General features: G+C 37.2%; 1 protein-coding gene across 1 annotated transcript in view; it reads right to left on the reverse strand.

Moving 5' to 3' along the window:
• The window catches only part of USH2A (usherin), a 735,906-nt gene that overhangs the window by 582,493 nt on the left and 134,150 nt on the right, over nucleotides 1-19,263 (reverse strand). The window contains exon 11 of the mRNA XM_047839579.1: nucleotides 1,127-1,322. Within this exon, the coding sequence (XP_047695535.1) occupies nucleotides 1,127-1,322 (196 nt within the window). The remainder of the gene's footprint in view (nucleotides 1-1,126; nucleotides 1,323-19,263) is intronic.

Here is a 19,263-nt window from a genome sequence, read left to right on the forward strand (position 1 = left end):
TAAAGGATTAGCTTTTGAGTTACAGCACAGAAAGGAAAATGTTATCTAGAATATGTTCATCTGTATGTGTATATGTATGTATGCATTGCGTGTGTGCATGTGTGTGTGTGTGTGCGTGTGTGTGTGTGTGTGTCTGCCAGGCATGTTTTTATTATTATAAGGCTCAGGTTAGTGTTAGGAAAACCACGAAAGACTTGGTGTCTTGAGTGACAATAGAAAGGTAAAGGTCTTTTTTAAACTTCCTATATGAACCAACACATATTCAGTTAAAATACAAGACTCACTTCATCAGGAAACTTTCCTCTCATAATATTCTCATATATCAACATTTCAAAGTGCATTATGTACATAGTGCATTTTGGGCACTTGATAAATTTTGTCCTTATGTGGCTATGGTTCCCCTCAAAAATGCTGGATGTAATAAATTGCTATAATCAAATCTAATTTCTGAAAAATACCTGTGGGAGTAACAAACAAAAAAGCACGTCTTGTATAAAAAAATGATAAATAACACCGAAGGTAGCTGTTTATTATAATCAGCTTGGCACTGAATTACAAAATTAAAATTATGTGGCCCTTTATAACTAACCCTACCAATATACATGATCTGTGGAATTATGTTGACTTATTTTGCATTTCATAGGAACAGTTCAAAGAAATATAATAGAAAAAAATGGAAAGATTTATCACAAAGGACCCTGTAGCACAGAATATTTTGAAAAAATCCATTTATTTTGGTCTATTAAGAAAACTAGCATGGAAATGATTTGCTTAGAACTCATTAAGTGTAAAACATTTTGAAAAAGTGCTAATTTTCTAAAAGAAACATCTATGCAGTAAGCAAATTATATTTTTCTATGACTTATTAGTATGGGACCATGTGAACTAATGCATCTACAGAATAAAGAAACTTCTAAAAGGTTGATTAAACTAAGCTTCAAGCTGTAGTTTGATAGAATTATTAATTTAATCATTTTTAGACAGTTAATTTCATCCAAATTGTTTTTTTTTCCCAGCCTGCCTTGAGCAAGGAAACTTGCTTTACTCTTCAGTTAAGAAATCAAATAGAGAATTTTATCCCAGATGGTAATAGAGATGTGACTGTAAACTTTTGCATTACACATACCAATAACATTTGCTTTGCACTTGCACTGGCCTGAATTTTGGTGACAGGTAATATCTCCATCCACTGTCCCAGAGGTATTACAGTTACAGGGACTGCAGCCATCAGGATCCAACTCTTGTAGATTGTAGAATCCATTCTGGCACTGATTGCACTGTCTGCCAGACACACGTCTCTTACAATTACACTGGCCTCCCATCTAGAGAAGATACAACATTTTGTAGAATGATGAACATATCTATTTTTAGATAATTTGCTCATTAGGTACAAGACAGGGAGGGAGGAAGGAAAAAAAAAAACTTTAAACAGACAAGAAGGTAATAAGGTACGTTTCCTCCTGACACAAAACATGGGAAGCTTCAGCAGGGTGAATATATAGAACTGAATGAAAATAACCCCCAAGAAAGTCAGTAGTATGTGACTAAAAGGGAAATGTGGAATTAAGCACTAAGTACCACATAAAGAAATCAAAATATAGTCATGGGGAGATTGAAAATAGAAAAGAGCCAGCAGTTAATTTAGTCTCACAATTTTACCTCTCATCTACTAGTTCCCCCTCATCTACTGTCTCGTTGACCCAAACTTGCTTGATACATGCCAGGTGCTTAAACTAAGAGCAGATCTTTCTATAATTTATCATCCCATCAGGGTTTCAACAGTGTTTAAAATAAAGTTCTTTGTTAATATAACCATGTGTGCCTACTGATATTGACCCTGATAACTTTTTTTTAAAAATACAATTCTGTTTTTAGGAACATTTCAGCATATTTATGGCTCATTTGTAACATGACTTAGTTACATTAAGTATATTTAGCTGGTTTATATTGTTATAAAAATTGCAAAAATAGTTATTTGTTTCAGAGTAATATCAAGTAAATAACAACTGAAAAAAAAGTATTTTTCTTCTTCAAGCTGCTGTTTGAGAATGAAATGCACAAAAGGTATAATGCTTATCTACTATATACATAAATAATAGCATGTTGTTTAAAGAAAGATAAATAGAGCCTAAACTTTCCCTGAGAGAACATATCCATATAAAATGTGAAATTAATATGAGAAATTTAAAAATAACTTAAAGACTTGAAAAAGAGATGCCAATGTAGACATCAAATCAAATCTTTTATAAAGTCACTGGCATTTCTCCCTGGTTTTCTTTCAAATGAACTGAATCTAGCTTTCCACATTTGGAGACTGGGTTATCACATAGGGAAGTAACCAACGTGTAGACAGGCATGATTTCATTTACCTTTAATCTCAAGTACACTAAAAACGATCAGGTTGGGGGCCACCTGGATGTGTCAGTGGGGTAAGCATCTAACTCTTGATTTTAGTTCAGGTCATGATCTCATGGTTTGTGGGATTGAGCCCCACATCTGGCTCTGCACTGACAACTGCAGAGCCTGCTTGGTTTTCTCTCTCTCTCTCTCTCTCTCTCTCTCTCTCTCTCTCTCTGTCCCTCCCCTGCATGTGCATGCATGCCCTCTCTGTCTCTCAAAATAAATAAATACACATTTAAAAAAAGATATCAGGTTGGGATTCACATGTAAAAATGTAGAGAAGTGTTTTTAAATTAAATAATTTAAAGACATCTATCCCTGCTCCATTCTTCCTCATGTGAGATACAGGGACTCACTGGACTCATTCTGTAAAGATAAAAGAATTGATATATAAATGTTTAATACTCTGAAAAACAGAGGTTGATACATGTACCAGGTGTAGTTGTAGATAATGATGAACTTCAATATCAAAGATGCATATAGATCCAGAAAGATATGCAAAACCATGAATTATTACTTTGTACCCATGTTCCCCACCCCACTCTCACCCAGCCCCATGGAATCCAGACAGTTACTCAAGACAGAGATTTTATGTGGCCTGCAAACGTAAGTGGCCTTTAATGGTGAATACGTGTTATATATAACCATGAAAATCTAACAGTCCTTTGATTACACACTTTCCTGCAAATAAGATAATACAATTTTACTCCCATTTCCTTAAAAGTTTGTATAATACATATAAATTATATCTTCTTTAAGTGCGCTATGTGGTGAAAATGTGGTTTCAAAGTAAGTGATAAAGGCTTTATGAAAAGTTTTCACCTTAATCAGTTTCTCAAAATTCATCTGAAAATACAAATATACTTCTGTACAACTCAGTTTCATTTATATGTTGGCACATAAATCTACTCATCCTCCAAGACCAATTCCTGTCCGCCAAGAAGTAGAAAGAAGGGTGTGTTTCTCTCTTTATAAATACACTTCGCTTCTGCACTGCAAAGGAAACAATCAACAAAACTAAAAAGCAACCGACAGAATGGGAAAAGATATTTGCAAATGACATATCAGACAAAGGGCTAGTATCCAAAATCTATAAAGAACTCACCAAACTCCACACCCGAAAAACAAATAATCCAGTGAAGAAATGGGCAGAAGACATGAATAGACACTAGTCTAAAGAAGACATCCAGATGGCCAACAGGCACATGAAAAGATGTTTAACGTCACTTCTCATCAGGAAAATCCAAATCAAAGCCACACTGAGATATCACCTCATGCCAGTCAGAGTAGCTAAAATGAACAAATCAGGAGACTCTAGATGCTGGAGAGGTTGTGGAGAAATGGGAACCCTCTTACACTGTTGGTGGGAATGTAAACTGGTGCAGCCACTCTGGAAAACAGTGTGGAGGTTCCTCAAAAAATTAAAAATAGGTCTACTCTATGACCCAGCAATAGCACTGCTAGGAATTTACCCAAGGGATAAAGGAGTGCTGATGCATTGGGGCACTTGTACCCCAATGTTTATAGCAGTACTTTCAACAATAGCCAAATTATGGAAAGAGCCAAATTATGGAAAGACATTTCCAAATTATGGAAATGTCCATCAACTGATGAATAGATAAAGAAATCGTGGTTTATATACACACTGGAATACTACGTGGCAATGAGAAAGAATGAAATATGGCCTTTTGTAGCAACATGGATGGAACTGGAGAGTGTTATACTAAGTGAAATAAGTCATACAGAGAAAGACAGATATCATATGTTTTCACTCTTATGTGGATCCTGAGAAACTTAACAGAAGACCATGGGGGAGGGGAAGGGGGGAAAAAGTTAGAGAGGGAGGGAGCCAAACCATAAGAGACTTAAAAACTGAGAATAAACTGAGGGTTGATGGGGGTGGGAGGGAGGGGTGGGTGATGGGCATTGAGGAGGGCACCTGTTGGGATGAGCACTGGGTGTTGTATGGAAACCAATTTGACAATAAATTTCATATTAAGAAATAAAATAAAATAAAAAATAAAAATACACTTCCAAAAAGTCAGATTCAGCACTTTTATGTTTCCATTCTCTTTGGTTGAATACTTCTACACTAACCCAGTTAAATATTACAACCCTGAAAAGTCATGGGGATGAAAGGTACAGCGTAGGGAATAGAGTCATGGTATTGAACTAGTGTTGTGTGTTGGCAGATGGTAACGACATTTGTGGGGAGCGCAGTGCAACATAGAGAGTTGTCAAATCACTATGCTGTACACCTTAAACTAATTTAACATTGTATGTCAACTATACATTAGTAAAAATCAATAAGAAAGTAAGGAAAATACACTCCTGTAATTGTTATCTCCAGAAAGATAGGTAAAATTTATATTCACTTAAAAATATAGAAAACAAAAAGCCTTAAGAAAGAAGCAGTCTGTTAAGGAAAGAGCTTTTGAATATTAAAAATACAACAGGCAAAATAAAAATCTCAATAAGAAGATTGGAAGAGAAAGTGGAGAAAATTATTCAGAAAGAATAATAACAATAGAGAAGAAAAACAAAATAAAAATGGAACATTTCCAGAAAGACAAAAAAATAGAAAAAAAATAAGGGAGAAAATTACCAAAGAATACAAAGTAAACATTTTTGCAGACATGAAATGACAGTTTAAAAGGACTCAACCAGGGGGATGCCTGGGTGGCTTGGTCAGATAAACATCCAACTCTTCTTTTTTTAAGTTTATTTTATTTATTTTGAAAGAGAAACAGAGTGTGCAAACAGGGGAGGGGCAGAGAGAGAATCCAAAGCAGGCTCCACATTGTCAGCACAGAACCCAACACAGGGCTTGATCTCAGAACCCTTGATCTCACGAACCATGAAATCATGACCTGAACTGAAATTAAGAGTCTAGCGCTCAACCAACTAAGCCACCCAGATGTACCCCTTTGGACTCCTGATTTAGGCTCAATTTATGGCCTCACGGTTCCAGAGTTTGAGCCCCTCATCAGGCTTCATGCTGACAGGATGGAGCCTGCTTGGGATTCTCTTTCATTCCTCTCACTGTCCTTCCTCCACTCTCTCTGTCTCAAAATAAATAAACTTAAAAAAAAAAAACAGGGCTCAGAATGTGCTGGCAAAATTAATGGTAGGGGGAGGGAAGGACAACATTTGGTAAAATCCCACAAAGCATTCAAACAAAAGGCACAAAAACATCTAGAGAACAACAAATCCAACATGTAAGAAATATAGAATATCAGTGAAGTGTTCTACAGTGTTATAGTAATCCAGAACACTAAATCTTAACTTCCAAATTATGAGTGAAATTATTTTCCAGTCTACATTTCATTACCAGGTCAAACTATCAGGTATCAGTGAAGAAAGAATCACAATACTTTTCAGATATGGAAGGATTTAAAAAATATAACTTCCTATCTCGGGAATTTCATGGAGGACATGACACCAGCAGATTAAAAACAAAAATTAAACAAACAGGGCCACGTGGCTCAGTAGGTTGAACATCCAATTCAGCTCAGGTCAGGATCTCACAGTTCGTGAGTTCAAGCCCCATGTAGGACCCTGTGCTGATAGCTCAGAGCTTGGAGCCTGCTTCAGATTCTGAGTCTCCCTCTCTCTCTCCCCCTCCCCCATTCATGCTCTCTCTCTTTCAAAAACAAACACTAGAATTTTTTTTTTAAAGTAAACAAACCATAGCAACAACAATTCAAGCATGGGATAAAGAGGATGAAGATTCAGAAGTATGTGGAAAGTGTCAGGCTAATGGCTGGTCAGGAGACAGAGAGGGCCATTGGTCCAGACTATATCCAAAGGATGGAACCCTCTGAGAAGGTGGGGCCATACAGATGTACTCATTATACTTGGACATATTAAAAAATAAAAGACTTATAGATATGCATGTTGCAAAGATGTCAGCATTTGGGGGAGAAATTAGGGACAGACTACATAGAAAGCTAAACATATATAAGGAAAGGAGTTATTCAATCTTTAAATTATTAAATCTTTACTAAGGTATTAAATATAGTCAGGATAAAAGATTATGAACATTTTTGAAGACAGAGTCAACATGATTTGCTGACAAATTATATATAACTGCTAAGAGAAAGAGAATTCAAAAATAATAACCATGGGTCTTACCATGAACAATTCTAAAGACAGAGTTGCTGTTAGCTAAGATGGGAAAGGCTATGGGTGAAGCAGATCTGGGGGGAAATCAGGAGATAGGTTTGGGACACATTAACTTTGAGATATCTGCTAGATATTGAGTATTTAATTTAAAATATGAATGTGGAATGCACTTGAGCGTTGCCTGCATATTCACAATATTTGAAATTAAGTATCAGCAAGGGAACAGAGGTAGATAGAGGAAAGATCCATAAAGAGGGTTCTGGAGAGGAATGGGGATCAAAGGATTTTAACTAATAGTATGTTTATTTGCTTAAAGGGAAAACAAAACACAGGTGAACACATTGATAATGCAAGGATGGGAAAAGTCAAGTGCAGTCCCTGACTTACCCACTATCATGGCCTCTCCTTTGGGAAGTTGATATCTACCCATTTCTATCCTTTTACAATACTGAGTCCCTCCCAAGTTAAAGCATTTTCCCTCTTCTGCTATCCTACAGCATTTTATTGTTATATTACTCCATCCTGCAATTCCCCAGTGTCTAATTTATGATTATTATATGCCTATCTGAAAATACCTCTTCCCAGGTTCCTATAAGCAACCCAAGGGCTCTAACCTGATGTATCTTTCCACCTCCCCTGGATCCAACAGGATTCCTGACACACAGTAGATGCCCCACAAGTTTATTTTGAGTAAATGAGCCTTTGATTTTCTCAAGCACTCCTTGGCTTACAACAATATCAAGCTTTACCTTTGAATGCTTAATATATTGCAGGCAGAGTGCTACAATGTTTTATGTATTTTTTCTACTTATTAACAAATAATACTGTGAGGCATTATAATTCCAAAGGAAAACTAAGTGACTTTTCCAAGGCCTAGCTTAAATGGAAACTGAGGGCTATATATATGGTTGCAACCCTCTGTTTACGGACTGTGCTATTGCGCCTTAGAATTTAACGCTCACTCTTATTCTATGTTTCCTCAACTAAATGGTGTAGGTATAAATTCCTTATTCATCTGGATGTGACATAACTACTAGTCACAGTATAAACTATACTCTGTCCCCAAAATCTACCTGAATCTTGGTAATCTGTAAAATGAGCATAAATATTCCTACATCTGTTGCCAGGATTAACTGAGATTATTAATTTAAAAGTATTTAGTATCATCTCTGGAACATAGTAAGTGCTTGTTAAAGATTAGCTATGATGATTACTATGCAGATTTCACACCGATGTTGAACAAATAGTAGTAATTGAACAAATTCATCAAATAACTGATAGTCAAACTTTTTTTTCATCCTTCCAGAATACTTGAGGGATGTGTGGCAAGCACTTGCAAAGTAAAAAGGCCTGTGCCTTTGCATCCTGTGGAAGGGCACAGAAAGCTTTGGATGCTCCTTCTCTTCTCTCGTTTGCTCATTCTACTCCAGGTACATAGCTTCTTTTCTGTTCCTTGAACACATGAGGGATGTTCTCACTTTAGGATACTTGTACAGGCTGTGCCCTCTGCCTATGATTCTTCACTTAGATTTCCACACAACTAACTCCCTCACCTCCTTCAGTCTTTAAATCAAATGTCACCTTTTCGTTGGGACATGTCTTGACTATATATATCTAAAATCGCAAGCCCCTTCCTTAAATGGCACTCCAGGTGTTCTACATTGTCCAACTTCTTCCTTAACACTTAGCAAATAAACTTACTTATTTTTACATCGACAGATTTTTGTCTATCTCATCTACTCCCCAAACCACATTATGATGGAAACCTCACAACAGCGGATTAGTCATTTTACCATGTTTGAAATGCAGGACACTTCATTTTATAGAAGATGAAACCAAACCTTAGACACACAGTCAGTGGCCTCACTGCCAAATCGATGCTCATGGCCATTTTGCTAAATTCACTCTGCTTGTGATAAGCTACAAATCTAATGATAACAACAGTGAGGAGTTGTTATCCTGGACCCAAGGAAGACCCATTCCTAGACCCAAGGAAGGTCGACGCAATGGTCTGTGCCTGCAAGGAGATGGACGCACAGAGAAGAATCAGGCAAGCATTCCAGTTATTATTTTGTGAATTTCTCTGACTAGCACCGATGTTTGTTAATGACTGCCATAACACTCCCTGGTGACCACACTCAGGACCTCTTCATTGTGGATCATACTGCAAAAGCCTCTGTACCAGGCTATGTAGCAAGGGTGCACATATGCAGTCAAATGTGTGACCACTGAAACAATGAATTTGGCACGGATACCAGTGACAGTAGAAAACAGTAAGATTCTGCAATAATTAGCTTCGCTTTCTCAGCTCTCCTCTACATCAAGAGATGAAATTCTGTCAGGCTGATTTCAAGGCATTGGATAATCCTTACATGAATTCCTTTGTGTTTAATGAAAACATGAAGTATGATTTCAAAATTAATAAATTAGGTGAGCATAGTCAATATTTATCAGAGGTTCTCTATGCAATAGACACTATATTTTAAGTAAGTTAAAGCAACACTTCTAAAACAGCAGAAATATATGTCTTCCTATGTACTCATTTGGCTGGCGGTAGAGAAAATCTAATGTTCTGTAGATTACATCTTGTCACTGAACTCACTAAAAGCCAATGAGATAATGTTGATGTCGCCATGCAAAGTAAGAACCTGAAAAGCAAACTCAAAAGTTTAAGAATAGGAAGTCTGCCCTGGAAATTAAATTGGATTTGGAGAGTATTGTTTGAACAGAAAACAACAGAAAAGAAATACAAATGAGGGCAAAAAAATACATCTTTTAAGCAGTAGTACATTCTTCAGAATAGTGTTTTCTTTTATAGAGACTATAGACTTTTATAGAAATTCTTTAATTCATCTTTTCCCTGTTGAGGAACTGATTGATTCGCGTAGTTACTCAACAAATGTTTATTCACATACAACAACACAGTATGTATCTCATGAGTCTTACAGAAGGTCACATTACAAGAGAAACACCTCTCAGTTTCTACTACTGTTCCCCTCAGAATGGTCATCATTACCCAGAAAGGGCAGACAGGATGATTTCTATGAGTCTACTCCTCTCCCTTAATCTATTTAATAGACTATCAAATTAATTTTCTTCCACTTCAATTCTGATAACGATACTCATATAGCATGTTGTAGGTAAAATGGATTCAGAAAATAAAATACACTTTCTGTACAAAATTTAAAAAATTAAAATCAAGTAAAAGTGTTTTTATTTTTTATTATCACCAAGTACTAGCAATTCCAAACAAAGCTTGCGATACATTACTCTTCCCCATTGGGGTGGACTGCGTCCACTGCCTCCTCCACACTAGGAACACCATTATGTCGCTTCTGTGCTCACGGATATTCGATAGCTCCCTGTTGCCTACCTAACAAAATCCAAATTCCACAATGTGGCCTCATCATGCCTCTCTGGTCTCTCATAACATTACTACTATACCTCAGTGATGGCCCCAGAGTTTCTATAGGAAGGGCTGGATGGCAGCAATCTGGCTGGAAATGTCATACAGGCATTTGCTTTGTAACTACATTTGCTGCATTTCGTACATTTTTTTTCTTTCTTCATTTTGTACTATATCTGACCTCTGATACAATTTTGAATAGAAGTTGTAAGAGAAAACATCCATGTTTTGTTCCTGATCTTAGGGGGGACACGTTTAATGTTTATTGTGAAGTATGCTGTTAGCTGGAAGTTCTTTGCAGATGCTCTTTTCAGACCGAGGATTTTCTCTTCTATTTCTAGTGTATAGCGTATATTTATCATGAAAGTGTTTTGATTTTTTCAAAAGTTTTTCAACACCTATTGAGATTATTATATGGGATTTATGTGGCTATTGCATTTATTGATTTACTTTTTTTAAATGTTTATTCTGAGAGAGTGCCCACTAGCATGCATAAGTGGGGAAACAGCAGAGAGAGGGAGGGAGAATGAGAATCCCAAGCAGGCTCCGTGCTGTCAGCACAGTCTGACATGGGGCTCAATCATACTAATGGTGAGATCATGATCTGAGCTGAAATCAAAAGTCCAATGCTTAACTGACTGAGCCACCCAGGCACCCTGCATTAACTGATTTTCAAACATTAAACCAACCTTGCATTCTTGGAATAAATGCCAATCAATCATGATACATTACCTGTATTATATATTGCAGGATTCCATTGGCCAATATGTTATTATTTTACATCTATGCTCACGTGGAATACTCAAATGAACTTATTTTTAAATGTTTTATCAGGTTATGAGATTAGGGTTAGGTTGCCCTCATAAAATGAGTTGGGAAGTATATACTATTCCTTAGTTTTCTGAAAGTCTATGTATGGCTGATTTGATTTACTCCTTTACGTTACTGACGAATTCACCAGTGAAGTCATGTGGACCTCAAGTTTTCCTTCTTGAAAGGGAGTTTTGAAATTTGAATTTTGATTGCAAATTCAGTCTCTTAAATTTGTATCAAGTATTCAGATTTTCTATTAGGTTTGTATTAATGTTCTATTTCTTCTTGTTTTAGTTTAATGTTAACTTGTCCATTTAAGATGTCAAAGTTATTAGGAGAGAGTTATTCAGAATATGAAGTGTTTGTAGAATATTCTGTGATATCCTTTTGTTTTGTTTTGTTTTGTTTTGTTTTTTACAATTTCCGTTGTTGGCAATTTGCACTTTCTTATTGATCAGTTCATCAATTTTATTAATCTTTTCAAGGAACTAACTTTGAGTTTGTTCATTTTCACTACTGTTTGCCCAATTTCTATCTGGCTGATTTTCAGGCTTCCTTTCCCCCTTTCTTCTACTCACTTTGTGTTTAGTTTGCTTATTTTTCCTTTCCCATCATCAGTCTTCTGGCTCAGAAAATAGCTTCACATTGATGCCTGGCTGCTTATCTGATGCAGTCACTTTGTCATTCATTCCTTATCATTAGAGCCTCTTTTCCCAGTTTTTTTAAGAGACTAAAATTACTCAAAAAGGACCGAGTTTGAGTAAGTATAGGAAAAGCTGAGGTAGTGCAGTTGAGCATTGTGCTAATAGGTGAAATGTGGCGTGAAGGATAAGCTTTGATTGGTAAAAGAAGTGGAAAAAGAAGGAGAAAAAGGGGCCATCACATAAGAAGGCAAACAACAAGAACTTGGGCTTGTGTTTTTTTCATGTATTCTAGATATTTACTTTCAGTTAGGCAGTAAAAGTTGAAAGGGACTTCAGAGAAAATAGGGACAATGATTCTATGGCCACAGAGTCTGTAAGTCTTTCCAAATTTTTTGAAAATTTGTTAACATTTATTCATTTTTGAGAGATGGAGAGAGACAGAGCACGAGTGGGGGAGGGGCAGAGAGAGAGGGAGACACAGAATCCGAAGCAGGCTCCAGGCTCTGAGTTGTCAGCACTGAGCCCAACACAGGGCTTGAACTTATGAACTTATGAGATCATGACCTGAGCTGAAGTCCGACACCCAACTGACTGAGCTACCCAGGCAACCCGAGTCTTTCCAAATTTTAACACACTAACAGAACTAAATTGCAAAACCAAAAACAAAAAAAAAAACACGATGAATAATATTTATAACAAATCTAGGTGTCCAGAAACCCCCAAAGAACAGCAAATGGGAACAAACCACCAATAGTCACAAGATCTGTGTGGTATCCCTGTCTGTAGGGGAGAAAGCAGACAGAAGTCACAGGGCATCTGACTTTTGAAGGTCCTGAAAACTAGATGCCCAAGGTGCAATGTACCCATTTGAGAATGGGCAACTGCATCTGAATCTGAATCTGAATCTGAGGTTTTGCTGACCCAGCAGCAAGTGTTTGTAAGAGATGTGCAGTGGGAAGAGAAAACTGGAGCAATCCAGTTTCCATGAACTCTCAAAACAGACAGGCCAGGGCACATTTTCAAGGCTCCACACTTAGGAGAAACTATTGAAAGTAGATGGGCACAACTGAGGGTTAAAACAATACTATACCTAAAGACAGAAATTCTGAAGTCAATATGGGTTTATCATTGGCAATGAAAAAAAAATCCTTACCAAGTTTTTTTTAAAAGTAATAAACATTTCAGGAAGGATAAATTTAGTTCAATGGTTTCTGTTTCTTTTATTCACTATGATGTACCTTGTGACAAGCACAGTGTATGAATGCTTAAGATATATGTTAGTTGATTGGGTAAATTATTTTCTTATTTTTATTTTTTAATATGAAATTTATTGCCAAATTGGTTTCCATACAACACCCAGTGCTCATGCCAACAGGTGCCCTCCTCAATGCCCATCACCCACCCTCCCCTCTCCCACCCCCATCAACCCTCAGTTTATTCTCAGTTTTCAAGAGTCTCTTATGGTTTGGCTCCCTCCCTCTCTAACTTTTTCCCCCCTTCCTCCCCCATGGTCTTCTGTTAAGTTTCTCAGGATCCACATAAGAGTGAAAACATATGGTATCTGCCTTTCTCTGTATGATGTATTTCACTTAGCATAACACTCTCCAGTTCCATCCATGTTGCTACAAAAGGCCATATTTCATTCTTTCTCATTGCCACGTAGTGGTGTATATAAACCACAATTTCTTTATCCATTCATCAGTTGGACATTTAGACTTTTTCCATAATTTGGCTATTGTTGAAAGTGCTGCTATAAACATTGGGGTACAAGTGCCCCAATGCATCAGCACTCCTTTATCCCTTGGGTAAATTCCTAGCAGTGCTATTGCTGGGTCATAGAGTAGACCTATTTTTAATTTTTTTTTTTTTTAAATTTTTTTTCAACATTTATTTATTTTTGGGACAGAGAGAGACAGAGCATGAACGGGGGAGGGGCAGAGAGAGAGGGAGACACAGAATCGGAAGCTGGCTCCAGGCTCTGAGCCATCAGCCCAGAGCCTGACGCGGGGCTCGAACTCACGGACCGCGAGATCGTGACCTGGCTGAAGTCGGACGCTTAACCGACTGCGCCACCCAGGCGCCCCCTATTTTTAATTTTTTGAGGAAACTCCACACTGTTTTCCAGAGTGGCTGCACCAGTTTACATTCCCACCAACAGTGCAAGAGGGCTCCCATTTCTCCACAACCTCTCCAGCATCTAGAGTCTCCTGATTTGTTCATTTTACCCACTCTGACTGGCATGAGGTGATATCTCAGTGTGGCTTTGATTTGGATTTTCCTGATGAGGAGTGACGTTAAACATCTTTTCATGTGCCTGTTGGCCATCTGGATGTCTTCTTTAGACTAGTGTCTATTCATGTCTTCTGCCCATTTCTTCACTGGATTATTTGTTTTTCGGGTATGGAGTTTGGTGAGTTCTTTATAGATTTTGGATACTAGCCCTTTGTCTGATATGTCATTTGCAAATATCTTTTCCCATTCTGTCGGTTGCCTTTTAGTTCTGTTGATTGTTTCCTTTGCAGTGTAGAACTTTTTATCTTCATGAGGTCCCAATAGTTCATTTTTGCTTTTAACTCCCTTGCCTTTGGAGATGTGTCAAATAAGAAATTGTTGCAGCTGAGGTCAGAGAGGTTCTTTCCTGCTTTCTCCTCTAGGATTTTGATGGTTTCCTGTCTCACATTCAGGTCCTTCATCCATTTTGAGTTCATTTTTGTGAATGGTGTAAGTAAGTGGTCTAGTTTCATTCTTCTGCATGTTGCTGTCCAGTTTTCCCAGCACCATTTGTTAAAGAGACTGTCTTTTTTCCATTGGATATTCTTCCCTGGTTTGTCAAAGATTAGTTGGCCATACGTTTGTGGGTCCAGTTCTGGAGTCTCTATTCTATTCCATTGGTCTATATGTCTGTTTATGTGCCAATATGATTAAGTAAATTATTTAAAGCTTGCTGTGATGTCATTGAAATGTATTTAGGAGATACTGTCAAATATAATAGGAGTTCTAAAAATCACAATTTCTACTAAATTTTAGTGGTGAATTAGTTATGATTATAATATTCTTATAGAATACCTGCTCCAAATTCTTCTCTATTTAAGGAAAAAAAAGCCCTATATATTCATAGATTTCAAAATATTTATCTCAATCAATACTGAAATACTGAATAATTTGGAACATACAAATCTACAACATAATTTTTAGTGTATTCCAAAGTTGAGTCTTTTGACTAACCACAACCAAACTCAGACCTATAGAAATAAAATCCTTCAAGGGTAAGGTCAGGAATTTTTATTTTTAAAAAGTTGGGGCACTTGGGTAGATCAATCAGTTGAGCATTCAACTTTGGATCAGGTCATGATCTCATGACTTCGGCTCTGGTCAAGATCTCATGGTACATAAGTTTAAGCTCTGCATTGCACTCTATTCTCAGCACAGAGCCTGCTTTGTATCTTGTTTCCCTCTCTCTCTCTGCCCCTCCCCTATTTGCATGCTCTCTTCCTCTCTCAAAAGTAAAAATTAAACATTAAAAAAAGTTGCATTGGTGATTCTTATGAGCATCAAGACTTAAGAACTAGTGTTTTAAGTACTTACTATCTATTCTATCACTGTACTAAGTCAATTGCTCCTAGGGACTCAGTCTTACTTTTTTTTTCTTCTAAGTTAGTCATGCAGCTCATTAAATTATTGATAGGTCCATCACTGAGCATCAAAGAAACATCATCTCTCTGAACTGAGTCAATATTGAAATGTTCATACTACTACTCATCTGAGTATAAATTCTGACAATAAACTCATTTTAGCAATTTTTTAAAAAGTATTTATGAACCATTTAATCATCTTCAGCACTGCTGGTACTTCTAAGAAAAAAAATCTATCTATCTATCTATCCATCCATCCATCCATCCATCCATCCATACATACATACATACATTTTTCTTTACACAGTATATTCTCCCTGCTAAGAGCTGGCTGATGCATAAAATGTGGACCCTGAAAACCACTACATGCTTCTAGTAGAGACACTTTTTTCCTTAAGCTTCTGACTCTCTAGAGAAGAAATATCAATACTAATATAATAAGCTACCTTTGTAAGATACTCAGTCCACTTGGAAAATAAATAAATGAATCTGCAGTGGTTTCTGCCACATATAAATATCATGAATTAGAGAATGCCAGGTGAATAATGTACATCATAATACTTGTTTCCATTTAAATGTTTTGTGATACTATTGTTTATCATCTTGCTCAGCTGTCGAAAATACTCATTTGAGAAGAAAGGCTTCTACATGGGTGTAAAACTAAGATGTGTTTTCTTTTCCATTCTACAATGTCAGTCATTTGTCAGGCTGGTATATTTTTATAGTTTCCCTTCCCCTCCAAAAGGCATTTCCAAGAAACTGCTTTCCAAACTTCCCCACCATAATCTCTAAGGAGTAGCGCAAAAAGGTAAAATACTGAAGCATGCTCAAGCAAAGTGATAGTAGGAACAGAACACATTTTTTTTCTCAATACTTTGAGTGTTCAAGATGGAAAGAGTGTAAAGAGTTTCCCCACGCACTGTTGTTCCCAGCAATGTTACATACTTGACTGGTTTTAAGAGGAAGTACTATAATTATAGTCTTTCTAGTTCTCGAAGGGGTATAATTTCATATTGCATCATCTTTTTTTTTTCTGGTCTCTTTTGCTCAGAGATTAGAAGCTATAACTTGTGAAAGAGGCATGCAGTATATGTCACTGTGTTAAATTAGAACATTTCATAAATGTCATCTGAATGGCACAACTATACAGTATAGTCGTATTATAGTCTGCTGAAAAATTAATATAGTAGTTATTAACAAGATGGTGTTTTGACTTTATCAATATGAAATATCTCATGGTAGCACTTAAAAAATATTTCCAACATGAATAAATACATTCTCCATGTCTATAGTTAATGTTGTATAGAAATATGCTTTTATGAAAGTTAACTTATTTGATTCCATGATCATTTGTGTTTTATTTTAGTAAAAGCAATCAAAGTTGCTGTGGATTTGCACAATAGAATGTTTACTTACTATTGTGTTAATTTGTTAAACAAGTGAAAATGTAAATCTCAAATATACTGAGAGGAAGATGTCCATTGAGATGATAAACTAAATAAATCATGCTTAAAAGAGAATACCTTTGCAAAATATTCAAATTAGTGTATGTGTAAGATAATAAGCTGAATCTTTGGTATAAGTTAAGCACTAAGGGAGCTCTATTATCTTTTTAATATCACCCAAATCTCCATTTGAGAATTATATTGGTTCCAAGAAATTAAAATGCCAAGTATGTACACATTTTTATTTCCTAAATATTTAGAAATTTGTTAATGGTTAGGATTAAATTAATAGGATTTGGAATAATGATCCTGAAACAGATAGATACGTTTCCTTCCTACTTTTATTTATATAATGTATGTAAATATCCAGATGAGGAATCTGCTATGTGTTCCTCTATGTGCCAGTGCTAGGAACAAATGTTTAAGTAAGACCTAGTATCTCTAACCTCAAGCTGAGCTTTGGAAACAATAAAAGTTTTGAATTCCTGCTCTATCCAATTAATACTTGTGTGATCTAGCAGGAGTTACATAATTTCTCTGAGGTCCATGTCCTGAACTACACAATGTATAAATTAATAACTCCTTCACTTACTTGGTAAAAACTAATTGACTAAAAGTGCTTGGCATAATCCTTCATACATAGCAAATGCATCACAAATGGAACCTATGGAACTTTACAGACTAGTTTTTGTCCTCATGCATTTTAAGCAATATGTCAACTACCTGCCAATCTGTTTTATACATTTCAAAATGTGGCATCCCCCTACACAGTGCCAAAACCACAGGCAGATAGACCCAGGTGGAGAACAGTCCTTTTGCCCACCAGAAGCGTAACTATACCCAGTCCTGCATAACACTGGAGAATCTATGGTCCTTGCCACTAGGTCACCCTTGATACTGGGAGTGCATCTGCCTCTGGAAACGCTCGGCACATTAGTCTGTCAGGAGAAAGGAGGCTAGCTATATTCTGTTCTGAATGAATCAGTATCATCAAAAAACACATATAAAGGGTCTGTGATATACTAACTACTTTTTAAAACAAACTGACCATACCTATATCCATATTCATATGTAAATAATTTTTTCACCCTTTCATCATAACCCCGATACACACACACACACACACACACACACACACACACACACACACACACACACATTTATATCCTCCTATGGCGGTTGCCCTGGCTAAAAGCCTTAAACTACCCATATTTTGAAATTGCCTTCAAAATCTATGGTCCGTAAGCATCCTTGATGTACTATTGCTCTTTATGCTTACCCCTTCATCTGGGAGCACCTAGAGAGGCCATGATTATCTTATTCACTTGTCCCTGGGGCTTCTCTCTCACATGTATTCATGAATAAGTATTTTCACCTTGCAAACAAGCTGGTTCTCCTCCCATTCCCTCTCCCTCCCCACTCAGCCCTCTTTTGCTGACGTGTGTTGAATGAGTTTTACCAGATCAACTTCCATGGACGCCTCTGTCACTAAACGGGGTCCACCCCCAAGCAGGCATTGCTTCCAATATTAATGGTGTAGTAACCCCAATGTGCTAATAAAGTACTATATTCTCAGGGTTTTCATTCAACAGAAGCCACTGCATTCTGCATGTACAAGAGAACATCCTTCTCATTTGGTGGCTGCCGTCTGTCATGTAGGCAATGAACAAAGATTCATCTGACTCTCCATCAGTATCCGTTGTCCTCTTCCATAGTACACGATTGTATTTAGGAAGTGGCTCTCCAGCCAGGGACAACACTTTTCTAGCCTTCCACACAACTAGTGTGACTAGCTCTCACCAACAGTATGATAGCAAAGGAGATGTATGCCTCTTTTGGACCAAGACCTTTAGAAGACGAAAGTTGTGGGGCGCCTGGGTGGCGCAGTCGGTTAAGCGTCCGACTTCAGCCAGGTCACGATCTCGCGGTCCGGGAGTTCGAGCCCCGCGTCGGGCTCTGGGCTGATGGCTCAGAGCCTGGAGCCTGTTTCCGATTCTGTGTCTCCCTCTCTCTCTGCCCCTCCCCCGTTCATGCTCTGTCTCTCTCTGTCCCAAAAGTAAATAAACGTTGAAAAAAAAAATTTAAAAAAAAAAAAGAAGACGAAAGTTGTTTCTCTACATTGGTTTTTTGTTTTCTTTTTTTTGTTTTTCCTTTTCTAGAGGAAGGCAGAACCAGGCAATGGAAGGAGGCTATGTCCCTGAAGTGTCCTCTGGAGGAGAGCTACCAATCAACCTGGAACAGCTACCTTGGAGGGGTTGTATGAATAAAAAATAAACTCCTATATTGTTTGGGCCACTAGTCATTTGGGGATCTATTTGTTGCATCTGTTTAGATTATCCTAACTGCCATTGAGTAGTAATACAGTGGGCCTTGTATCATATTATCCTACACTTGTTAGTTAAATTAACATCCAGTTACTACCTAACACCCCTGCCAAGTCTCTCTTCTATTTGAATCTAGTTCTAAATGCCTGAGGAATTATTATTTGGTAAAGTTTTTATACCATAGCCCTTGGGATAAGCTCATTCCCAAGGAGATGCCAGGTGTGTTCAAACGTGCAGAAGTCAACTTAGGCTGAAGGTAGGAATTTCACCTCAGTTATAGCTGAATCCATTTTACCTCCAGGCAGTTTGTCATAACTCACCATAACTTGGTTCTTGCATAACTCCATCACTATGAGCCTTTATTGATAGGTCATATCTATCTTCCCCTTTCTTTCCCCTAGCCCCTTTGTTCCTATCTTTGCATCTGGCCCTCTGCATTCTTGGCTTAATCAATGGATACTCAGCTTACCAGCT

Source organism: Prionailurus viverrinus, chromosome F1, assembly GCF_022837055.1.
Source record: "Prionailurus viverrinus isolate Anna chromosome F1, UM_Priviv_1.0, whole genome shotgun sequence".
Classification (NCBI taxonomy): domain Eukaryota; kingdom Metazoa; phylum Chordata; class Mammalia; order Carnivora; family Felidae; genus Prionailurus; species Prionailurus viverrinus.